This window comes from Pinus tabuliformis, chromosome 1_2, assembly GCF_031772625.1.
Source record: "Pinus tabuliformis cultivar Carrire ecotype Pingquan chromosome 1_2, CPIR1, whole genome shotgun sequence".
Taxonomy (NCBI): Eukaryota; Viridiplantae; Streptophyta; class Pinopsida; order Pinales; family Pinaceae; genus Pinus; species Pinus tabuliformis.
In genome coordinates, this window is record NC_142298.1 from 1,058,282,764 (window position 1) to 1,058,294,921 (window position 12,158).

Sequence of the window (12,158 nt, forward strand, 5' to 3'; positions counted from 1 at the left end):
ACAGGCAATTTATTAATCAAAGAATGAAAATTTACATAAGCTTCTCTCATGCACGGATTACCCGAACAATGACCCTCCATGCGCTTTAAATAGAACTCATGGACCAATCGGGTGTCAAGCCACGGATCAAGTGTCGGTAATACCGAGGTGAGAGTGAACCGTCGGATCACTACATATCGTGACCGTCGGATTGTAAGTTACAAAATGTACAACGGTAAAGAAACACATTTTACCTAACTCTAACCTAACTCTATACTAGACCAAGTTGAACTTAACTATATCCTATGTGTCGGAATATCCTAACATAGAAGCTATGAATGCTGAGCTATTTTAATGCTTCGGCCCAATCCTTCTACCATAATAACAAAAAGGAAGGGAGAGAGAGGGTCTCCTTGTCTGATACCCTGAGAAGGATGAAAGTGGGAGGAGGGAATGCTGTTTATTAGAATCGAAAAGGAGGAGGAGGAGATAAGGCTCATGTCCCACCTAACCCAGGGAGGCGCAAAACCAAAAGCAGTAAGAGTTTTTTTTATGTACAGCTAGCTTAAGCTATCAAATGCCTTTGAAAGATCTAATTTAAGGAGCATACCTAACTTTTTGGATTGCTTCAGAGAGTGGATAATTTCATGAGTTAAGATGATGTCGTCCATGATCTACCTACCTTCGACATACCCAGATTGCTCAGGTGAGATAATTAGAGGGAGCAACAATTTGAGTCTGGAGGTGATTACTTTGGAGACAATCTTGTAGATTATATTGCACAGGGCAATAGGCCTGAATTTGTCAGGATTGCTAGGTAGAGCTTCCTTGGGAATAAGGGATATGAATGTAGCATTCATTCCTGGAAGCATCCATCTCAAAGTTCTCGATTCCTCAACAACCCGCCAAACTTCCATTTTGATCAACTCCCAAAAATTGTGGAAAAAGTTTGAGGTAAATCTGTCCGAACCAGGCGCCTTCCCATCTTTCGATTGACGAACTGCCGCTTCCACCTCCTGTAAGTCTACAGGCCTGAGAAGGAGTTGGTTATGCTCCTTTGTAATAACTTTAGGAATGTTCCTTGTAATTTTTTCTATGGCCTACGATCTGTCTATGTGGGGCTCCTGATGCACTTGCTTGAAATAGTTTAGAAGTTCACTTTCAATTTCTTCATGTTTTTCCACCTGAACACCCTGCTCATTCTGAATATGAGTAATGTTGTTATTCATTCTGTGTTGGATTGTGGTACTATGAAAAAAATTTGTGTTTTTTTCTCCATCCTTGAGCCATCTTATTCTCGATTTTTGCCTCCATAGCCTTTCTTCCTGTTTTGCCCTCTCTGAGATTTGCGATTCCAGAAGTTTTTCCTGTTCTAACAATTACTATGTTCGGCCTGCGATTATGATCCTCTGCTGTAGCTGTTTCATATCCTTATCGAGGTCACTCTGAGCCTTGAATATATTGCCAAAAGAGGTATGATTCCATTGTTTGATCTTGCCCTTGAGATACTTAAGCTTCTGCTGAAATTGAATCATTTTTGTACCATTTGGAGGAGAGAAATTATTCCATTGTATGTTTATCATATTGATGAAATCCGGATGAGACATCCAGAAAGCCTCAAAGCGAAAAGGTCTGCGGGTTGTCTTGCCAGGACGAGACCAATGAAGGGAGATTGGCCAGTGATCTGACCCTGAGAGCGGCAAGATGGAAGCGACAAAATCTCCACCTATATGAATTGCGTTGTCTGATAGTAAGAATCTGTCCAGACGAGAGGCTATCTGATGCAACCCTGCTCTTTTGTTGTTCCAGGTAAAAAGTCCATTGTTGAAGGGCATGTCTATAAGTCAGTTGTTCTGTATGAAATCTTTTAGGTTGTTTCCTTCCTTATTTCCTCTGTTCCTACCTCCCCTTTTTTCTTCCAGCCTGGTAATCATATTGAAATCACCCCCAGTGATCCACAGTGGGTGCATCCTATCAGTGTTGATTGCTGAGAGGGTGTTCAGGATTTCTATCTTGTGCATGGCATCCTGGGGAAAATACACATTGGTTAGATGCCTGTGTATATTGGTCCCTGTGATGTGAAAGATTGCTTGAATGAAATTCTTATTAGCGTGGAAATCATTGAGCATAATGGTGCGAGCGTCCCATATGATAGCTAAGCCTCCAGACTCTCTATCAGCATCCACTGCGACAGAGAGACCTCCTGGCCATGCTTTTGCTGCAATTTTTTCCAAAGCTGTTGAATTGCATTTGGTTTCTTGCAAGAATAGGATTTGTGGTCTTTCTTGCATTATCAATTTTTTGAGTAATCTGCCTTTCCCTGGGCCATTGAGCCCTCTGATATTCCATGATATTAACTTCATTGGGAGATGTTGTGGAGGGAGTTGTAGTACTTTGTTAGCTTAGAGTACCTGCCTGACTCTACTAACATTTCTCCTATTCGGATCATTCGTTGGAGGTCTGTTTTCCTTCCACGTTTTTTGTTATCTTTGGTAATGTGTCTCCCATCCCAAAGACTACCAGTCTGAATACCTAGAGATTTTTGCCTTTATGCCCTTGAGAGGATCACCTCCAGATTCTCTAGTTATCTATCTGGAATTTTGTCATAGGTTTTTGTTTTACAAGCCTGCTCTAGACCTAAAATGTCTAGATCCCCAATATCTGTACTTTCCAGTTCCTCTTCCATTTGCCGAGATTTATTTAATTCTTCAGTAGATTTTGTAGCTATTATGGAGTCAGAGTGTAGGTTGTCCACCTCCATTCCTTGAATATTCCATGCTGGGACATTGCGCTTATCTGAGGATAAAGGATCTATGGGTAGAGTATCATCTTGGAGTTATTTGGCGTCTGAATGAGTAGAGATCTTGTCCTTCGATGCCTTCTTCTCTGTGGAGGCAAGATTTTCAGAGTTGATATCATTTTGTCGAGCCAATGCTTCAAAGTTGTTGCTCATGGAAGGCTTGGAGGAGCTGGCTTGAGGCATCTTAGGATGTGAAGTTGTTTTCTTGTGGCTTTTCCTATGGTTGGTCACTTTGGTGAAGCCATCAGACTCAGGCTTCTCTGATGCAGAAGGGGATGAGGGTTTTTGAGTTAAAGGATAGTCCCTATACAGGTGGCCCAGGGCATGACATCTTCTACATCTAAACGGCACATGTTCATAGTCAATCAACTGAACCCATTCAACATCATCATGGAATATACTTACCGCATCCGGAAGAGCCTTGTTGAGGTGCATGTAGACACAGATTCGTGCGTAAGAGGTGTATCTTTGGAATTTTGTTTCCCCTGCAACTTTGATAAATTCGCCCATAAAATTTCCTATCTCTTGTAAGGAGGCTTCTTCCAAAAATTCCATGGGAAGAGAGTACAATCTTATCCAGACTGGAGCCTAGCTGAGGTCCTCTTTATCAGGGTTGAAGCACTCTACCCATCCTCTGAGATACAATCCGGTTGCGTTGAAAAAGTACGACCCTCCATATAAAACCCTTTTCAGGTCCTCAAGACAGTTAAAAATGGTCGTAAAGAACCCTTTAGGCCCCAGCTGTAGAGTGATGTGTCCTTTTGGGTTCCATTTTGCTGCTATCTAGCCACGCAACGCTTTTTCAGTAAGCCAAAATCCTATGAATTTGCCTATCAAAGCATGGTCCTTCATAAACTGTATCTTAGCATTGATTCGATGACTTGGAAGTTCTGCCTTTAGAGGTTCGGTTGCCACTGGCTTACAAGTGGTCGAGGTAACTTTGGGTTGTTCTTTGTCATCCGTTTTTGCCTGTAAGTTCAGATCCGTGCTGTCCTCTTGTTGATCCTCTGGTTTGTCATTTTCCTTGCTCTTCTGCCGCTCTTCATTTTCATTTGGGGAGGCACCACGTCCTCCACCTGAGGGGGAATCATGAAGAAGGAGACTGCTCTTTTGGAATTGTATGGACGTATTGCTGACGATGCTTGCAGGTTTGCAGATGTCTAAATCGATCTGCCGTTGCAGAACTTTCAAAAACCCTAGTTCGCTGGACCGCGCTCCGCTCAGCTCACTTGTAAATCTCACAAAAATTAATTGAGTTACATCTCATAGATAGATTTAACTTCTCATGAATAAATTGAGAAACCATTATATTAAGAACTATGTAGAAATGTAAAGTGATTTATTTAACATTTATATAATTATTAATAAATGCGCATGAGCGCACAACTCACGTGGTCAGGGCAGAGGACTTTCTCGCTCCCCACCCGTGATCAAATCCCGTTGTATGGTCGCGCTACACTGCAACCTATGAGTTTCATCAAGTTTCGTACATATGTAAAAATTGCGTTTTGTCGCTTCATCGGTATGCTGTGTTGCCTGCGTGCAACAGATGTTGGTTACAATTCTGATATACAGATGATGTATATATTGTATATGTTGCTTCTTCAGGGGAATGCACCTTCCCCTGAAAAATATAATTATTAATAATAAATTATTATTTTTTTCAAATAATTTATTAATTTAAAATATAATAATTATATTTATAATTTTGGTCATTTTGAAATTGAATTTTTAAAATTTTTGTTTTTTAAATAAAAATTATAGATGGTTTAGATTTAATAATTTGAAAATATTTTTGTATAAATAATTTATTAATTTAAAATATAATAATCATATTTATATGTTGCTTCTTCAGGCGATGCACCTTCCCTAGAAAATATAATTATTAATAATAAATTATTATTTTTTTCAAATAATTTATTAATTTAAAATATAATAATTATATTTATAAGTTTGTTATATTTTGAAATAGAATTTTTAAATTTTTTATTTTTAAAATAAAAATTATAGATGGTTTAAATTTAATAATTTGAAAATATTTTTGTATAAATAATTTATTAATTTAATATATAATAATCATTTTTATAAGTTTCGTCTATTTTGAAATAAAGTTTCTAAAATTTTTATTTTTTTAAATAAAAATTATAGATGATTTAGATTTAATAATTTGAGAATATTTTTGTAGTATACACAAATATAATGGATAAAATCAAGGTTTTTATTTTTTTTTTTCAATTTTTAAGTTTTTGGGACAGATCAATTGGAAGTGCAATGAAAATGAAGTGTTTTTTAGACAAGGGAATTAGCAAAACCTCCCAATAGCAGCCTTCAAGTCACATGTATCCAAAACTCAACTTAGCACTGAGACATGAGACCACTAGAAACTAGAGTTGTGATCCCAAACTCGAAGGGGATGTCTATCCTTCCAGCATTACTATGACGATCCACTATCAAACCTAGGTGGATGTGATACAAACCACTATCCCAACCACTCTCGCCAAGATCCATTGTCTATGAAAATGAAGTGTTATGTACCCAAAAAGTTGAGGTTCCAATCCCCAATTTACCTTGTACACCAAAGATGCATATGTAAGAGTATGGTCTAATTTATAGAGGAAAAAACCTTTTTTTAGTACATTTTTTCTTATTAATTTTGACTAAAATCGAGCACATATTTTTTCAAAGTGTTGAATCCATTTATACATTCAAAAATATATTTTAAACAACAAAAAATCACATTCTTTCTTAAAATTACTTCATTAAATTTTACTAAAAAAATATATTTCATATCTGACTAAAAATTATAATAATAACCATTAAACAATCTTGAAATTACAAATCCTCAACAACATTACAAATCTCCCATGAGATTTGATTGCCATCAACATTATCAACCACGATGTACCGGTAATTATTAGAATCATCATAATTACTATTCTGCAGATTTGATTGTTTTATTTCAGAATATATGGAGCTCAGATTTTGGAATCGGGAGGCTGAAGCCAACAAAAAGCTTTCCCTAACTTATTGGAACATTAAAACAAAGAAAAAGTGGGAGATTCTAGATGCCAATCAATTTCCCAATTGCCGGTTGCGAGGGGCAGGTACGTTGATGGAATATTCTTTCACGGTGCCAGAGGAGCTGCTTGGAATGTGCGTTGGAAAAAATATCAAAAACCCCCAAATGATGTGAATGGAGAAGAGAAAGAGAAATCGAAGAGCATCCGCTGCCGAAAGCTCTGGAGCGGGTTCTTCTTCGATTCTTCGTTTTCTACACCATTACATGACTGGGTCGCTTTATTCTTTCAATTTGCTATCAAACAACCCTTACATTGAAGGCGCTGAGCCATATTCTGACCATATTAAGAAGTTGAGTTATTTGCATTTTAATTTCGGCGATCTACACGGAACGTTTAGCTTTGAAGCTTGACAAGGTCGGATATCCGTGGTCGATTTCGTCATTTCTCTGGTTGGATGTGTGCAGACATGAGGATTTTAGGCCTGATGTCCTAAAGGTCACAAATTAGTTTCTGATTTTTTATTTCAGGACGTTTTGCGGTTTGATTCTGTGTGAAAAACGCGTTTACGCGTTAAATGCTGTGGAAATTGAAAAATTAGGAGCTGTTAATCGTTCAATCCTTTAAGTCAGAGAGATATCGCTCTGGCATTAATTGGCGATTCAGGCTGAATACTTCTCAGGGAGTCGACCGCTTTTCACTGCTCGTGTTGTGCGGCATTTCATTCGGCAATCGAAGCTGCAGGATGTCTATGTTGACGGTTTAAATCGTCCTCTTAACAGAAACTGCAGGAGTCGAAAATTCACGGTAAGCCTGCATTTCGTAAATTTTTATGTCTACTCTCGCTTTTGTTTTTTTTAATGCCAGCAGTCTTTGCCGGAAAGTTTGTAAATGAGAAATCGTTGAGAGAAAGCTTGATTGTATAAGTTTTCGTGTCCGCAAATCTGAATAATTTGTGTTTTAGGAAAACGCTTGAGAGGACGTTTCAGAGAGATACGTTTTGGCTAATTCAGGATTTGGTTTGCAGTTTTCGTTACCTTTTGATGGATCTTGTGCATGTATGGCATGCCGAGAAAAAACAAGGGGCTTAAAGAAAGCAACACTTGCATGACGTTTACGAGCCAAAAATAGCCGTCACGGAAAGTTAAACTTCAGTTGAGGGAACGATTATAAGAACCTTTATTTTTATTTATTTCTATAAATTTGGCCTGGCAGGTTTTGTATAATTAGGCAAAGTTGTATGGAAGGCATATACAATTTCTGGAGCTGAATTTAAGGATTTCTTCGAGGGAAGTTGGTTCAGAAACACGCCCGAGGTTCATTCCCTCGATCTCGTCTGTGAACAAAGGCCTTGTTGGAAGGATTTGAATATTTGGGCCCTAATTTCAGGTGTAGAATTTGGGGGTTGAAGATTTTTCTGAGATAACTTACAGGCGATCCTGAGTTGGGAAGCATCAGGATATTGTGGAGAGGAAACGGGCAATTGTTAGTTTCATAAGGCCTGTCTGAAGTTTGCGATTTCGCTTTAGCCAGATTGCCATAGTTGAAGCAGCAGGGGACTTGGACTTTGCGCGAAAGATTTCCTCTATTGGGATATGGCGTCCTTATCTGGGCTCCTACAGAGGCCATTTGCAGCCATGACAGCTACCGTTGCAGCTGCACTGTATGCAGACGTGCCAGATAAATTGCACAAAAGAAGTGCTCCTACTTTGCAGGATTCAGGTCAGCCGTCTCTTCAAATTCAATCTTCACCGCCAGTTCATGAAACCTCATCCCTCTCTGACTGCACTACATCTTCCTGGTTTTCCTATGTATCTGTTTTTACACCATCGAATATATCAACAATTAAAAAATACTCAATTCTCTCAAAAGTTTCTCCCGTTGAAGGAACAATGCCACACCGTCAGGTTGTAGAAACGCCTCTCTTGAATGGGTCATTGAGCCCTTCAGCTTATAACTTGGCATGCAATAAAGACAAGTTTGGTGGACTTGCTTTCAATCATAAGTTTGTGTATAGTCCTTCCAGTCTACTCTTCCCATACCCTATCCTCAATCAGCACTACAGCGGGCATTCCTCTTCATTTGCTTCTGTTCCTATTCTCTTCACGCTGTATAAGTCTGCAAATTTGTCATATGGTTTCCCAAATTCATTTTCGTCATCTCAAACTTCAAAATCTACATCTGAAAGCAGTCCTCGTAAGCATTCAGATTTGTCTCCGCATTCAAGATATTTCCATATTTGGCATTTACCAAAGCAGGAGACATATGGTTTTACAAATTCTTCAGAGTGCCTGCTTGAGCATAAGAAGCCAGCAGTCGCAGTGGTTTTGCTTGGATGGTTGGGATCTGGGCAAAAGCATCTTAAAAAGTATGCAGATTGGTACACGTCTAGGGGAATTCACGCAATTACTTTCACAGTTCCTATGAAGGACATTGCCAGTTTCAGGCCAGGAGGAAAAGCAGAGCAGCAACTTGATTTGCTTGTAACACATCTAGCTCATTGGATGAAGGAAGACAATAAAGATTCCAGAGAGAAGTACCTAATATTTCATACTTTTAGCAATACTGGTTGGCTGACGTGAGTATACTCCTTTTAGTTCTTTTCTCCACATTCAATATGAATTTCTTAAAAGTACTACATCTTCACCAGATGCAATATTGTGTGCCTTGAGCAGTTATGGAGTTATGCTTGAGAAGTTTTCGGCTTGTGATCATACTCTCATAGATAAAATCAAGGGATGTGTGGTGGACTCTGCTCCTGTTGCAACACCCGATCCTGAGGTCTGTATATGCCATATATTACTGGATCCTTCAAATCCTGCACTTTATTATTGAATATGTCAAAGTCAACCTGGTTATAGGGGTTTTGTTTGGCTATTAGTTAGATTCAAGTCTCGCTGTGTGCTGTCTCTTGTTTCAGGTTTGGGCTGCAGGTTTTTCTGCTGCCCTGTTAAAGAAGCAGAGTGTTGCGACAAAGGGACTAATAAAGGGAAGCGAAGGGAGTGCAGAACTATTGGGCTTTGATGAAGCTCATTCAAGTGAGCTAAAGCCTGATGTTACAGAGACAGCTTTACTTGTAATGTTAGAGAACTTTTTCAGACTATTTTTCAAGCTGCCCTATGTTGACAGGTATTTATATAGTTTTACCTAGAGTGGTTCGCATATATGTCTTTCAGCAGGGTTTTAAATATTTTGGTCAATAAATTTCCTTTCTAACATCCTTTTCTTGGCTAGAGCCTATTGTATGATGACAATAGTCTAGAATTTAAATAAAGTTTGCTTTGCTCAGATTTGTTATATTTAACTCGTTCTGTTTCTTGTCCATAATAGGAGGCTTTCCGATGTGTTCAGAATTTTATCACATCAACAACCACAGTGCCCTCAGCTATACATTTACAGTTCTGCTGATAGGGTTATTCCTGCTGACTCTGTAGAGGCATTCATTGCAAAGCAAAAGAAAGCAGGATACAAAGTTAGGGCTTGTAATTTTGTATTGTCACCCCATGTGGACCATTTTCGAAAATTCCCAGATCTTTATAGTGCTCAGCTAGGCAGCTTCTTGGAGGAATGCCTGCCTTGTTATGAAGAGCAAAAGATAAATGCGTGATACAAGACCATCACAGAAGTGATATAAATCATTAACAGGTCTCAAGGATATCAGGCCCCCGACAGAATGAATTGTTGGAAGAATCACAAAATCGATTTTCACATTTAGCATGGTGCTCTGTCAAGGCATCAGGAATTGGCAGTGGATCTGTATGCACCTTGGATGCGTTTGACAGCACGAAGCAAATGTGGTCCAGTTAGTATCACAATACGCCTTGTATACAATTTATTGCATTCTTTAATTCAATTGTAAGAGACTAAGAGTGAGGTCTCCATCCATTTCAATTGTTCAAATTTGAGGTCCTACTATTCATATAACAAACAACTGTAAAGGTATTGAAAACCAAAATCAAGTTGGTTGATATTGTTTTGCTGGCGAGTTCATTGTTGCAAAGGACCAAATCATTTTGTTTATTTGATGTGCCCATGAAGTTGGCTTGTTTTGCCTACACAAGGAAGTGATTTTGCCTCTCAATATATTATTCAATACACAAACTTGCAAATCAATTCAAATTTATGATTAACACATTTTTCAAATAAAACATAATAGAAAAGATAAACAGCATCTGCTTAAGCCAAATATTTACATCCTATTTGATGAAAATACTATAACACGACTGTGAACTTGAACTTGAAACTTTGCATTTTCGAATTTAGCAGGCAGTTCATGTTTTTGGGACTTGGATCAGTTGGGATTTCAGAATGCAAATGCAAAATTTCGTTAACATGGATGATTTTATTCGGAGCCATGAGTTGAAAATTTGGGTGAAGTGATAAACACTATTCAAGGGTGAAGTGATAAACACTATTCAAAATACATACAAAGCCAAAATCAAAATCAAAACCTAGTGTAAACCAAAGTACAGGCAAGCTCAGCGGAAAATAGTGTGATGTTTCCAATGAAGCACTATGGTAACACTAGGTGGAAGGCCTAAGCTTGAGTGTTTGGACAGGAATTGGAGTTGCCCCTAATCAGGAAAACTGGAGAAGGGAGTGGAGTGATCCAGGGCTCTGGTTTATTGGACTAGATGTCAAGTATGATTAAGTCTTAAGTTTCTCTAAAGACTGATAACTAAGTAGCAAATGAAATAGCATAAAGAAAGTAAAGTTGATTTGTTCTTTTACGAGAACTAAATAGCTAAACGCTTTTAAACCAAAGAGAGTTGAAAAGAAAGGGTAGGTAACTTAGCCAATGCTTGGATCGTGTAAACACATTAAAAAAGCAAACTTTTGGGGAGTACTGAGGAATAAGATGGGACCTAGGACTTATAGAAACCCTAAGGAAGCCAAAACTCTTTCTATTTATGCCCAGCAATGGAAGAGGCTCTAGGGTTTATTAGTCACTCTAAGGAAACCAAAGCCCTTTTTACTTATAGTGAGAAGAGTCCGTAGGGTTATTAGTCACCCTAAGGAAGCCAAACCTCTTAGCTACATTTTGTAACAAAAATGAACTAATTAGCAAATGGAACTTTATTTGGGCCAATGGACCAGAAGACACCCAAACAAGAATGAACTAATTAGCAAATGGAACTTTATTTGGGCCAATGGACCTAAAGACACCCAAACAAGAATGAACTAATTAGCAAATGGAACTTTACTTGGGCCAATGGAAGAGAAGACACCCAAAAAAAAAAAGCTAAGGAAGGTGAGAAAGTGGAAATGCCATCTTCACAAATTAAATGAAATGAACCACACAAACAATGATGATAAATCTTTGTCCTTAATGAGTCCCAAGCAGGCTTGCCAGCGTGGTGCCTTTTGAGCACCACATTGGGGACTTATGTTGAGATGCTAGTTGCGCTAAGATGTGCATTCTGCAGTCCAATGTGAGGGTGATGTGTGATTCCATATATGCTCAACGCGAAGTTGACACTTGTCCCTTTTAAAATAAAAATATAATATTATCTAAAAATAAATAAACAATGTTGGCTATATTATAAAAAAAAATGAATATACATATTTGGTTAGTGTTGACCAAAACCCACACTTGGTTGGTTTGTTTTTTATATTACAACACAACAAGAAGGAGATGTAGTAAATATATTTCACATTCTCAATCATAAATAAAAAGTTTCAATGTCCCTGTGAAGTAACATTATTTTATTTCAACTTTAGAGAGAGAGAACTTGCTTATTAACTTCCCCTTGAGGGTCAAACATAGGGGAGATGCCATGCAACCCCTCATCTACATCAAATCCATTTGTGTGAGACCATAAATTCCCATGTTCCTCAATGTAATCCTCCATAACTTCCTTTGTAGGGTGAGAGATGAACCATTCATTTTTCATGATTGAAGCCAAGAACATCGTCGTGCCAATTGACAGAGTGAGTATAAACAATGCCCTCACAACTGCCAATTGATTCCATCCCATGATTCCACTTGTCATTTTGTTAAGGGAATCTCAAGACATGATATTTGGTCATTAACCTTCTAGAGATCGGCTTCATAATTAGCTTCCCAATTAGCTAGGAAATCTTCCTTAACATTATGTTGTCATAGGATATGTTTTGCTTGAAATTCCACTAGAGATACCAAGCTGGAGTGGACATTTTCGAAAATTGCATTGAGTTTCAAAGCTAACAAGGAGGAGCCCAAATGAAGATGATGAATGATGACTGAAGAATCCCCCAAAATGATCAATTTATGGATTTGGAGATAGACAACATGTGACATTCCTTGAAGATGAGAGCAGACCTTTACCTAATTATTGGATGTCTTACCTAGACTCCAAGAGTAGGATAATTCAAGTTGTCCT

At 38.2% G+C, this 12,158-nt stretch overlaps 2 protein-coding genes across 4 annotated transcripts; one reads left to right on the forward strand and one right to left on the reverse strand.

Annotated features, from left to right (window-relative positions):
• Positions 1-1,361: 1,361 nt before the first annotated feature.
• On the reverse strand, positions 1,362-1,814 carry LOC149209775 (uncharacterized). The gene has a single exon (XM_089398740.1). The coding sequence runs from the start codon at positions 1,812-1,814 to the stop codon at positions 1,362-1,364; it is 453 nt and encodes a 150-aa protein (XP_089254866.1).
• A 4,118-nt stretch (positions 1,815-5,932) lies between these two features.
• On the forward strand, positions 5,933-9,781 carry LOC149209776 (uncharacterized). 3 transcript variants are annotated; one of them, XM_089396506.1, is made up of 6 exons: positions 5,933-6,294; positions 6,479-6,603; positions 6,824-8,374; positions 8,472-8,577; positions 8,717-8,925; positions 9,127-9,781. In XM_089396506.1, the coding sequence occupies exons 3-6, from the start codon at positions 7,392-7,394 to the stop codon at positions 9,401-9,403; spliced, it is 1,575 nt and encodes a 524-aa protein (XP_089252632.1). In that variant the 5' UTR covers positions 5,933-6,294; positions 6,479-6,603; positions 6,824-7,391; the 3' UTR covers positions 9,404-9,781. The 3 variants fall into 3 exon arrangements, with proteins under 3 accessions (XP_089252632.1, XP_089252631.1, XP_089252633.1); XM_089396505.1 differs by having other exon boundaries at positions 5,933-6,603; XM_089396507.1 differs by having other exon boundaries at positions 5,933-6,603; positions 7,012-8,374.
• Positions 9,782-12,158: the final 2,377 nt, after the last annotated feature.

Excerpts from the sequence above, each read along its gene's own strand:
- LOC149209775 (XM_089398740.1), bottom strand. The coding sequence starts at position 1,814 with ATGCCCTTCAACAATGGACTTTTTACCTGGAACAACAAAAGAGCAGGG.
- LOC149209776 (XM_089396505.1), top strand. The coding sequence starts at position 7,392 with ATGGCGTCCTTATCTGGGCTCCTACAGAGGCCATTTGCAGCCATGACA. Across the intron at positions 8,375-8,471 it reads AGCAATACTGGTTGGCTGAC|TTATGGAGTTATGCTTGAGA; the intron begins GTGAGTATACTC and ends TGCCTTGAGCAG. Across the intron at positions 8,578-8,716 it reads TTGCAACACCCGATCCTGAG|GTTTGGGCTGCAGGTTTTTC; the intron begins GTCTGTATATGC and ends CTCTTGTTTCAG.